The following is a 12,767-nucleotide window of genomic DNA, read 5'->3' on the forward strand; positions in this document are numbered from 1 at the left end:
AGAATTAGTTAGCACAAGGGAAGAGTCCGACCATTTGGTTTTACTCTCAGCACTAACCAACGATAAAGAGTAAAAGGTACGTTATCTTCCAAAGCAGCACCTTTTATACTGTCTTTCTTCCTTGCAGAATGGATAGAGGCGAAACTTACCTCTCTGACTGAGGTATTTGGTTTCCTATAACATAGCTAAAATGCTTATTTAAATATACTCAATTTAAGTTAGTGCTTCCACACTTTTTCGGTTCACGGAGTCTTAAGAGTTCCATGATATATATATGACAACAAAAACACGTAAATTCAAGTAAATTCACGATCAATTTATTTAAAAACGTGAAGTAAGTAAAATGTTTTGAGAGGACAAACAAGGCCAGTAAAAGCACGGCCGAGCTCGGACACTGCATAGACTAAAATTATTTCAGTGAAACTTTCCACATATTTCGCTGCGTCCCTCTAAGTCACCACTGGGATGCCAAGGTGCCGCAGTGCACAGTTTGAGAAACTCTGGCTTAAAAAGAAAATTAATGAAGGATTTCAAAACATTAAATGTTAAAAAAATCTGACATAAACACAGAGGCGATTCCAAGTGGAGACTGTAAGACTAATAAAAAGCTATCTTTTCTGTATGAAACAATCCGAACCACTAACACTTTTTTTTTTTTTTGGTGCAAAGAGTCTAATAAAGATGCAACCTGACATGCGTAATTTTGAAACCAAAGGCGACTAAACTATTGTAGCCTAAAAGATTTTAAAATACTAGAAAAAAAAAAAATTAACCTTAAGAAAAAAACGTTTATGTGATAATTTTTACAGACCACACACGAAAGTCTTTTCTGAAAGTGAGTCCTTCGTAATTAGATTGGAAAATAATTTGTATTCATTCTCGGAATTTTTGCTGCGAATAATTTGCGGATATGATTTCTATATTCTGGACCTTAAGCGAAACATAACTCGGTTCAAATATAATATTTTGAAACTTTTTGCTCGAAAATATTTTATTATCCCGTACTTCTTTAACTCCGAAATTACATGATTCAGAACACAATTTTACATATTATATATTGTTTATATGTAGTCAATGATATATTCAAATGTTGCTATCTATTCGTATAAACAAATGATATGATCAAAGATAGTAGAATAACGTAATAAAGGGGGACCAAGATCAAGCTTTTATAGAATACATCTACTATTTGGGCAACAAATTATGACTACTTTGTAACTAAAGACAATATCTGAATTACAAAATAGTAGAGGGGATAATAAATAAAACTAAAACGTTACAAAGTATATTATTATTATTATTTTTATTACAGAAAACATTTGATAGATTAAGACATATTTGTTTGTTTTCCACAGAGCTTCTTACAAGCATAATTATACATCACTAGTTATGTAATTATGAGTCCTGCAAGCTGCGCATTACAAGGGAATTTAAATTAAAAGCTACAAGTATATCCAAACAAAAATAAATTGATTGAAACAAAATAATAAAATATAACATGTTTATTAGCCGTCGAAAAATATCGTAATCACTCAAATTTAGTACAGAATTTTAACTTGCCAATATATAATAAAATTAATATTTTAAAATTCTATTACATTTTGTTACATAAAATTTCTCAAAGATTTATACGAAAAAATATCACTTTCGAAAGTGAACAAAAAAAAAAAAAAAAAAAAAAAAAAGTAAAAATCATAATGTTGGTATCAATATGATTACGAATGGTAGGAACACCGTAATTGCTATAACATAACTATATTTATACAATCTAGTAACAAGTTTTTTATTTTCATTTTGTTAAATATTCACAATCATAGCTGCTTCTAGCTTGTTTAATTGACGATCTTACGATTACTTTTTTTTATTTTTACTTATTGAAAAATATTATACGAAGACTTTTTACATTGTGAAAAATAAAATTTCACAACTGTAAACAAAATTTGTCATTTTTTTTCATAAAAATAATTAATTTATGAATAATTGATTTTAACATACATACATGTTGTAATATATATTTTCCAGAACAGATTACATTAGTTTTATTTCATTCATTTAATAAACCAACATATTTCTCGTTCTAAACTTAAGCACTAGATAATTGTTTTATTTTTAATCCATAATTACATATAACTGCAATTATTATTGTTGTTATTATAAACAAACAAAACGTTAACAAATTACGATACATATACATCTATGAATTACCCTAATTAATTCCAGGCTCTAAATATTCTTTTACAGGAACACACTTTTTTAAAAAATATTTTTCCGGATATACTAAACTGTATCAAATCTAATCTAATATTAAAACTTAACCTACTGCGATATTTTTAAGATGTATTTGCATTTTCTTTCAATTATAAATTATATGAAAAACTGAACTGAATATTACAAAATCTTTTCATTCTATTTACATAAGCTTTTACCATAAAACTAAAAAATAGAATAATTGAAAATCCCAGTGAAAACTATAAATGAATTTATAGATTTTCATTCCGATCGTACGTCTTTGTTAATATTTCTATTACGGCATACTGAAAATTTGTGCATTTTCAGTGTGAAATTTAACCTAATTTTCAAGATTTTATTAAAATATGTTGTAACTTATGAATTAAATCAAATGTGTATCAAATTACTTTTAGTCAGGAAGAAACTTTGCCAGTACACACGCTTGAAAATGAAGTTATTATGTTACACTTAATGAATACTTAAAAAGTATATTACACTTATTCTTTCTAACACGACACTAGAACTTATCATGTAGGATAAATACAGAAGAGATGAACTGGCAGGAAAAAGAACACGAGTGTTCCACTCGGCTACCACATGGCTACCACAACCATGAGAAATTTTCTGTTTGTTGTTTAGTATCATTGGGCACCTTAAATATTTTTGATCCAAACAAAGTATCGGAACATAATGAAGGTATATTGAATGTAATGTATCTCTTATTTTAAAGCTTTCATGCAAAGAGCAGACGTGATTTAGCGTATTCTTTTGATTCCTAAAACCAGACAATGCACATCTTAAATATTTGTTGTACGATAATCCAACAGCGAACTTTACTTGACAAAGAAAAATTCGAACTATTGTTGTTCCATTATTCCTCCTAATACCTCAATATTTGATAGCTCAAAGTAGCTTCTACGTTGTTGAAAATATGACATTATATTATTAATAAATTTCTTCATAAACTAGAAACCCAAAACTGACGCCAACACGCCACAATTACAGAATTTACATACGCCATATTTAAGGGTTCCTCAGTTACATGTAAATAACATATGACGTAATAAGAAGCTGACTTGACTATTTTATTCTTCTCATATTCCATTTACACTATTGACTTTTTTTTTCTTCAGATTGTAATCATTTCGCATAAACTTAATTTTTAATCGACAGCTCCCTACCATCACCATGCAACTATTATAACTACACTTATCATTAATCTATCTCCTGATTATAATCGAGTTATCAAACTAATGCCCAGTTACTGAAAAAGAATGCTTGTATTCTGTTGAACTAGATTAACATAAAAATAATGTACATCTTAAAAAAAAAAAAGTACTTAACTTTAGTTATGACTAAAGTAACATAAAAATATGAATATGGATTATTTGGAAGACAACTGAACGAGTTTGTGCTTAGATTTAAAATTCGCACTACGTAATTCAAGAAAACGTATTTTCAATATTTGGAGCTGACTACATTAAGACAAAAAAAAAAAAAGTTTATATACATTTATTTTTATTCCATACATGCGCGCATGTTAAAAAGCACGCATACATAAACATTCTCACACACATATATTGTATATTTAAACGCGTTTACATTATATATACACACATTCACCCGAACATAAAATAAACAAAGTAATGCGTATAGAGAAATTCACGCATACTACGTGTATTTATATGGCAAATACACAGCAATAGTGAAGTAGTTTTATAGGAGATGCAACGTTAGATAATAATGAATATATTCCACTAACCAAAGGTTATAAACCACAACGTGAATGTTTGTATTCACGTACGATTGTTTAGCAGTTGGTTTCTGTTGTAATCCATTTATATCGAAAAATTAAAAAAAAAAAAAAAAAGTCATAGCTAGATATGAAAGTGGGATATGCAAGGAATTACACTGATTACATATATTATCCTTATTCGCTCAAAGTTCTTTTTTGTTTTTTAAACTTTCAATACCTAGTACAACTATTTTACTATTATTATTATTACTTATTTCCACTTTGTGGAGGTAATCAACATTCTCTTTTAACTTTACGAACATCAAAGATATAACAGAAGCTGATGTTTATCCAAACAACTTATCAAAGCAAGCATGGCAGTAAGGCTTATCGTTCTGCTCTTTGAAAGTACCTTTATTCAGCTGCTTCAAACAAAAAGCACAAACGAAGTGCTCCGGATGAAACTTTCGGAACATAGCAGTGATGCAACGGCCTGAAACACAAAAAGAAGAACGTTACAGATGTTTTTCCTTTTTAACCAGCTTTTGAAATTCCAAGTAAGTGAATACGCCTATTCCGTTAAACAAACACGTCACCATCCAAAACATCCGTGTACCTACTGACTACTAGAAATCTAAACTTTCAATGATACTGATTTAATGCTATAAGATAGTAGTATAATTCTACATAATTACTTGATTGCATACAATCTAGTAAATTCCTATTGATGAAGATTTTATAGACGCTTTAAAATTCACTTTAGATCATGAGATTAAAGTTTCCAACTGTATTTTATTTTATTTTATTTTTAAAGTTTACTGTCCATTTTCAGAACTAAGGCTATATAAGGCATGGATCTGAATTTAAGGCAGAACCCAAACCACCGTAATACAGGAAGTTTCAAAACGAATATCGGGATTTTAAGCTTTTCTAATATTTATTATAATTATTAATAATACATCACATGAAAGAGCATAACTCAATTAGTTTTGTGCGCACACATGCGCAGGCACTGTTTCCTCTGTTTGCCGTTAGAAAGCGCTACTAGTAAAGATGGCGACTAGTAAGCGGAAAGTTTTTTGTGTTTTACATTTTGCAAAGACTGAATCTTTAGTTACAGTGCAACCGTCTGTATGGACAATTTTAAGGTGACACTTTACAACTACGTCCTTATCATTTGCAGTCGCTAAGAGGTCTAAAGCCTAGAGACTGCAGTTTACGAGCCTACTTTGCAAATTAAACGTTGCTGCATCTCGATGAAGACTTTTCTTGATCGTGTCGTCTTCAGTGATGAATCAACATTTCACCTAAGTGGCGATGTGAACACTCATAATGTTCGCATCTGGGGGTCAGAAAATCCCCACAAGATAGTACGGTTGCAATGAGACTCCCCTAAATTGAATGTGTTTTGTGCCATTCCCAGCGGGAAGTTTATGGAGATAGGGCCTTTCTCCTCTATCGATTCGATGTGTGCCGTGCAACGAATGGTGCTCACATTGAACACTTGTAGCAAGAATTGTCTGAATTGCTCCTTCATTTGATTTATTATTTATAATTGTACGTTAAATGTAATGAATACTACAAAGCCTTAAAATACCGATATTTTGAAACACCCTGTACATTCAATGGTCTCTCATCGAAATCGAGCCAGGAACCACGTGTACTAAACGGTGCACCTTAGCCACTAAACCAGAGACGAGGACTCGAAATTGTTTTGTATTAATCTTACAATTTATTCTCAAAAGGAACTCTGTAACGCATTATTTATCCAAGTGTAAAACCCACAGAAGTCACCCTAATCCAAAGCTACATATAATTTTTTTGGTATTGTAGAAAATAAATACACCTCCCTTCAATTTTCTGAACGATCTTCCTTTCTGTTGGTTTAGTGGTTAGGGCGTGCGGCTTTGGTGCACGAGGTCTTGGATTCAGTTCCTGGTGAAACTATCTTGAAATTTGAACGCATTATTATCGTTCGAATGCCATCTTAAACTGAAAATCCACGTTTGTATAGCCCTGTTGCTAAAAAGGAATGCTGGGCTTCAGCCAACAACTAACTGAACTATCTGTTTCTGACGTATACGAAAAAGATGGTATATATCTAATGAAATGCAGATTTCTACGTTGCTTTGAAAAAAATGCCTTGACCTTGCTAGAAGACTGACTGAAACATCAATTTATATACCCATTGCTTCATGTATTCTTTTGTTAGTAACTCCAGATTGAATGGAGAGGGGGGCGGACAGTGTGTTACTGGGAGACCATCTACCTCTAGTGCAACGGATCCTTGGTTCGACCCCAGGCCACGAGTTTGTGGTAGACAACATCATATTCGTGAATTTTCTTAAGCCTGTTTCGTTCCTCACACATATACATTCCACCGATTCTTTCATTTATCATTTGTCTCTTTTAACCTACAGGGCACAACTATAGCATTAAAGATTTCATTTCGGATTGAATGGATCAATCTGAATAGGTTTCTTTATCGTAGCAAGTATGCAGATAGTATTTTTCTGATGACGGCACGAAGTTTTTAGACTGAGCCTTTTCTATATTTTAACAGCGGTTAAAAAGGAGTGGCGATTCTTGAGGGGGTCACATGGGTGAAAATTATAATTTTATCACTACGAGCTAAAGAAAGAAAACTTACCTACCGTTCTAATTCTTGTGCATGGGAATTAGTTCGTTCGGTATGTTTTCTTCCCTTTGTTTGAAGAGATAAAATTGCAATTTTTACCCATGTAACTTCCCTACAGAACTGCCAATGTAAAAGAGATTCATCATAGATAGATGGTTAATGTTCTTTCCTCTGATGATGGGAACCTTAAGTTCCATATCGATGGTTGAGCGCCAAAAGGGCGTAACTGTCAAATTTTAAAATTTGGAGGTAATGCTATGAGGACATGTATAATGGATTCAATTTTCTTGTGCCAAGACGCCTTAATGAAAATCTCTATCCTTGGAACGTTATTCGAAAATGATATAAAGGTATAACTGAGTTATTAGCATTTGGTTCTGTGCCAGAGAGGCACATATCACTTAGGCCTCTAAACTAATAAAATTGCAGTTACGCCTTTTTGGCGCTCAACCATCGATATTCAAATACAACTAGTTTGTAACTCACATTATATTTGACGTCCGGACCTTATACAGCCTTGATATATTACATTCCAAAAGATACAAAATATATTCCAAAACGATTAATGTAGGCTGAAATATACATAATAATAGGAAAATAAGATTACCTGTGATGGGTTTGTGGCAACCAGCGCAAAGCGAACCTCGCTTCGCATGATAATGGGTCTCACAATATGGAAGTCCTTCATGGTCAAAAAACGAACCGCCATGGAAAGGCTGTCTGCAGTCCTATAAGAAATAATCATAATTAATAAGAAGAAAAATCTAAAGATGATGGCGAAAGAAGATATTTTTATTACATGTAAAGTGAATCAGATTTGAGTCCCAAATTGGTAGTGGGAGGAGTTAATTATGATGAATAATATTAGTATTTTACAATCGAATTTGCTATGCTATTCTTTGTTTCTATTCATACAATATAACTCATCTGGTAATGCAGTATTATTAAGTTTTAGAGTAACAAGGTTTATCCTTAACACATACCACTGCGATTGATAATGTAATTTCATATGACGGAATCTGATTTGAGTAAACGATACGGAGAGATTCAGTGCAGGGTAAAAAGAAGGGATAATAATGTTTGGCAACCTGGTGCTCTTAGTGGTAAGAAGGCTACTGCCCTTCCTTAACTGGAAGAATGGCTCTGAGTTATTTATTGATTTGCAATTTGAGACGGCACCAGTAAATATATTGAAGGGATACGCAATACCAAAGTAATGCCTAATATAGATATAGCATATTGACTTCACCCTTAGTCTTCCGTTCCAAGCGCTGCTATCGGCTCAAGCATTTCCACTCCCTTTCGCTAAGGCTCTCTTCGCTTAGCAACAGCTGAACCCTTATTGGCTTAAAGCGTGGGTGTGAGCTTTAGTTCGCATTTTTGCCACGGCTGAAGACATTTTGGCAGCACTATAACTGAAATATTCGATCAGATATTACGCGTGTGCTTGCATATTACATATATATCTATATGCGTCCTGTGAACATAATCAATTATGATTATGTACAAATTATGAAATGGTCGTGAAAAACAAAACTTTCTAGTAAACTCAACAGGCTTGTACTTATTGTAAATGTCTTTACCCCTAATAGAGTTTTTAACAGAAATATAAACACTATGAAGAAAGGATTGAAAACAAATAGAATTATGAAGTAATTTGGACTACCTGAATTAAAAGGTGAGAAATTCCGGATCCACATACCACACTTTTGCGACAAGTCACTAACACTCATGTGAATTTGGAACATTGCATTTTGTTTGAGTTATATATATATACATATGATATATTTTTCTGCTGCCTATCAAGGAATAAACGTAACATCTTTCTATTGAAGCATAACCATTAAAACCTCAAATGAATTATGCAAGTTGTTCGATTAATTGCGCCAGGAGGTTTATAGATGCAAAGTGAGCACTTAACTTTCCGAAATTTTATTGAGCCCGTGGCCCCAGAAACAACATATTACGGGTAGATCGGACATGCTTTTATTCCTGGTACAATAAGCACTGAAAACCTTCGGGAATGATGTAGATTGTAGCTCGGAAAAAAAAAAAATAAATAAATAAACAATAGCGAAAAATGAATTTTATTCTTCGGTCATTTCTTCAAATGAAATATATATTCCAAAGATAATGACAAATAACACAGTTCGTTACAATATTACATTTTATTTAACATTATACGTGTTAATCAGGGACGTACGCAGCGGGTGGGTCCTGGGGGTCCGGACCCCCCGAAATCCGGACTTTTTTGTAAATGTGGTCTAAATTTAGGGGCAATTTTACAATTTTTAAATATAATTTAGCCTGAAATTACGTTTGGATCCCCCCCGAAAAGCTTTGGACCCCTCACGAAATAAGTTCCTCCGTACGTCCCTGGTGTTAATTATATTTCACTTACAAATTAATATTAGTTTACTAAAGGAAGCTAATGAAGGACGACAGATCATGAAGATAATAGAAAAAAAAAAAAAGAAACAGCATGCTTGCTATTTTATTCGGCACTCTGGTTGAATCACCGTGCTGATAGAGAGAAAGGCAGAAGGTAAACCAGAAAGAGGAAGATCAAGGATAGAATATTTAGATGCAGTTACGAAGAAGAGACCTTATCAAAGTATAAAAGAGCTCTCTCAAGGGAGAGAAAAGTTTTAAAATTTCTATGCTGCTCATCAATCTATGTTTGAAGTAAGGTGAGGAAGAAGGAGAATTATATTTTATGTTTCATGTGTGAATTATTTTTGTGTGTGTGAAACTTCTAAAATAATGAGTATGCTTACTGGTTAATATACTGTATCACTAGAGTTTAATTATCTACAAATACTTCTTCTCAAACCACGATTCGCTTCTTTAAAGATCAGATCATAGATTCTTTAGAAATATCATTAGATCTTACTAAAAGTGCAGACTTCCGGCTTTACTTATTTTCTTCTCATTGCTGGTCGATTCTTTGTATTCGTCTCTATGTCCGTAGCAATTTTTTTTAAAAGATTTAGTCCGAAGGGTATTATAAAGAGACAAACATCATTAGGCTAAGAACAGATCGACAATTAGGACAAAATAAATCCAGCACGTTCAATGACAAATTTCTGTTAAATTCTTGAGTAAAACGTAATGGGATGAGACGTGCTTACGCATAACTGAACTTCAGTGATAAATAAACATATTAATTGTCAGCCATACTAAATCAGAATAAAAGTTTCACCCGTTTGATAATTTTCGTTTTAAGACAATACTGCAATAAGCAGTTGATATCTCTCTTTTATGGAACACCATTTTAAAGAAGAGAGATGAACAAAAGTGAAATTATCACTTTTTCTATATTTGGTATCTGCTATTATTCGTTGTACCACGCTCTGTCTACGGCTGGGTTAACAATGTATTATGATAGAAATAGGAATAATGCTTCTATTTCTTCATACACATACAAATATACATGGGTAGATAGATAAATAAGAATACACTTTTCTGTAACTTTTTGATAGCTCTTTTTTTGCAAATAATTACGTTAAATCTATCTATCCATTCCCATTTCTATACGTGATAAGCTGCAAAACATCTTTCGCTTCTAGTGGTGTCAGGACGAATATCCTACAAAATTCCCTAAAATGCATCTTCAGACGTTGAAAGACTGAAATTCGCGGAGTAAGACCAGCAATTTTATGATTTTGATTACTATTTGCTCTTAAACGAAGACTTAACTTTTAGCTAATGCATTTTATTAGTTTTTTTTTTTTTTTTTTTTTTTAACTATTGGAAAACAACCGACATGGTGAAAGCCATAATACTTCTGAAGTATGGAGCAACGCGATGAACTTGGAAGGAAGAAAGCATGAGAAAGATGAATATCTACTTTCTTGGCTGCATGCCTCATCGGGTGTCTAATTATAGACAAGAGCACACACACAAGAGTCTGTGAGTCAGACGAAAACTTTTCCGTTAGTTGTAAAATTTCTCTTTTAGGCTGAAAACATCCGTCGTATATTTTTTCACTACACGATTGTTAACATTTTCATGTCAGATGTTTGATTTATGTTGCCAGTAAGGGAAAAAATAGTAATAATAATAAAACATCGACGTTTTATGTCGATATTTCCCCGCATTTACATTTTTTTTTTTTTTTCGTTCTCAATAATTTTTCAAGGAAAGAAGCAAGTTATTAACTTGATATAAGTTGTGAATTAAAACACGATCATAAAGAGAGGCAGAGAGAGAAAGAATGTTTCTGTGCCTTAGTCTAAGACAGTCGCTAGGTTTAAATTAAGCTGAGAGTTATGGTAACAGTTCTTGGTACTATTTCTTTTTTTAACGAACAACCAGCAGCTGTGTTTTCCACAGCCTATGCCACACTCAACGTTATAAAATTTTGTTTTACATGATATTGACTAACGAAAATACACACGTACTAAATTTCATCACGATGCTTAATAAATAAGCGTGAATTGTTGGTTTAAAATTTATTTATTTATTTTTGTAACGAACTATTTACTACGGCATTCTATAAATACCGGTACCTAAATAATTCTGCCTAGGAGAAAATTTGAGGAATTTATACATCCTATTGAGGAAAGTGAAGCATGTAGAAGCATGTTTGCTTTGCATACAGAAAACTCCAGATTCATGTTAGTTTACTGCTGCTCTCCTTACTAATACAAAACGCGGAACATCTCGTGTTTGAAGGTTAAACGGATCGATTTATTTTCTATTCTTTTGTTTTTGTCTTCTCACAACAGATCAAAACGTTTATAAAATGTTAAGGAAAATGTTAAATCTTTTACATAAATTTCATTTTACATCATTTATTTCTTCCTCCTCCGTTTAAGAAGCAACTTGTGGGTCTACTTATTTTAAAGCTTTCCTGTGGGAGCACTCGATTGACAAAATGTAAAAGAACTGGAGAGAAAGAAAGAAGTGAGGGAAGAAGGAAGCGACCTCAGACCATTGTGTTAGGTACTACCCCGGAATTTGCCACCCTGAGTGGTTTTCCTTATTCACACCAGGCAAAGGTTAGGATGATATCAAACACAATGGTTTCAGGTCGCTTCCTTCTTTCTACATTTCTTTCTTTCTCTGTGATCACCGAGGGGCATCATTCCTCATACGTGGTGACCTAGCATAGCCATAACTGCCGAAAGTCCAAAAATCTAATTCCTAATTCAAATTTTTCCTCAAATTTCGTAAAAATAACAAGAGTCACTTACTACTTCAAGTTTTCATTTATATTTACGAATTATTACATTTTTTTTTTAATTAATCGAAGACAATAGACAAAATACATGAACATGGATGTCAGAAAACTTTTGCTTCTGAAATTCTACTTTCTTTTCTTTTTTCTTTCTTTATTATTCGTTACATTCAAGTATTATTTAATAATTTCGTTTAGACATGTTAATGCACTATCTGATGCAGTGTTAAAAAGGTTCAATTTTAACGTACTATTCGATATTACTAATTATTAAATCCTCGCCATATTGTTCTACATCCTTAATCTGCTTTTTTTTCTTTCTTTCTTTTTTTTTTCTAAGTGAAATGTTTGTGAGGTTTTCTCCCCGAACTAGAACGTTAGAGTCAAAACAAATATTTCGATCATACGTCAGAACTACTACTAATTGTTTCCTGCCAGTGTAAATTATGTTGGATACTGTCCCGAGAAAGACATAATGTGCTTTCTGAACTTCACATTTCCGCCCTCTTCTCACATTTCCATCCATCATAGACTAAGCAGATCGAAAGTTGGGTGACCTTTTGTCAAGTGATATAAAATTGATATGAACACAACCGATTTCACTAATTTTATTATTTCCATACCCTATGTTTCATCTAGACTTCTATTTGTTCTTTTAAATAAAGAATATATACATAACAAACTATATCGGAATGTAGAGAATTAAGAAATGCTTTGCTTTACTAAAGGCGGGAATACATAAGGTTAAACGTATTAGGAAAATACTGTTAGGAAACTGTTTACATTTATGAGGCTTAAACACCACAGATGATTTTTTTTTTTTTTTTTTTTTTTTTTTTTTGCAATAACTTTCACAATACATCAAGATATAAGGTGCAAAACTGTATTTTTTCGTTCATGTAAAAAATTGAATTTGAGTTGCAATTTTATTATTATTATTATTATTATTATTATTATTATTATTATTATTATTATTATTATAT

General features: G+C 32.3%; 1 protein-coding gene across 6 annotated transcripts in view; it reads right to left on the reverse strand.

Moving 5' to 3' along the window:
* Window positions 1-1,276: 1,276 nt before the first annotated feature.
* The window catches only part of Pax (paxillin), a 327,249-nt gene continuing 315,758 nt past the window's right edge, over window positions 1,277-12,767 (reverse strand). For all 6 annotated transcript variants that reach the window (XM_081771295.1, XM_081771294.1, XM_081771296.1 and 3 more), the window contains exons 9-10: window positions 7,210-7,330; window positions 1,277-4,457 (exon numbers count right to left, since the gene is read on the reverse strand). In XM_081771295.1, the coding sequence (XP_081627421.1) occupies window positions 4,312-4,457; window positions 7,210-7,330 (267 nt within the window). In that variant the 3' untranslated portion in view covers window positions 1,277-4,311. The remainder of the gene's footprint in view (window positions 4,458-7,209; window positions 7,331-12,767) is intronic.

This window comes from Thermobia domestica, chromosome 9, assembly GCF_964235325.1.
Source record: "Thermobia domestica chromosome 9, izTheDome1.hap1.1, whole genome shotgun sequence".
Lineage (NCBI taxonomy): Eukaryota > Metazoa > Arthropoda > Insecta > Zygentoma > Lepismatidae > Thermobia > Thermobia domestica.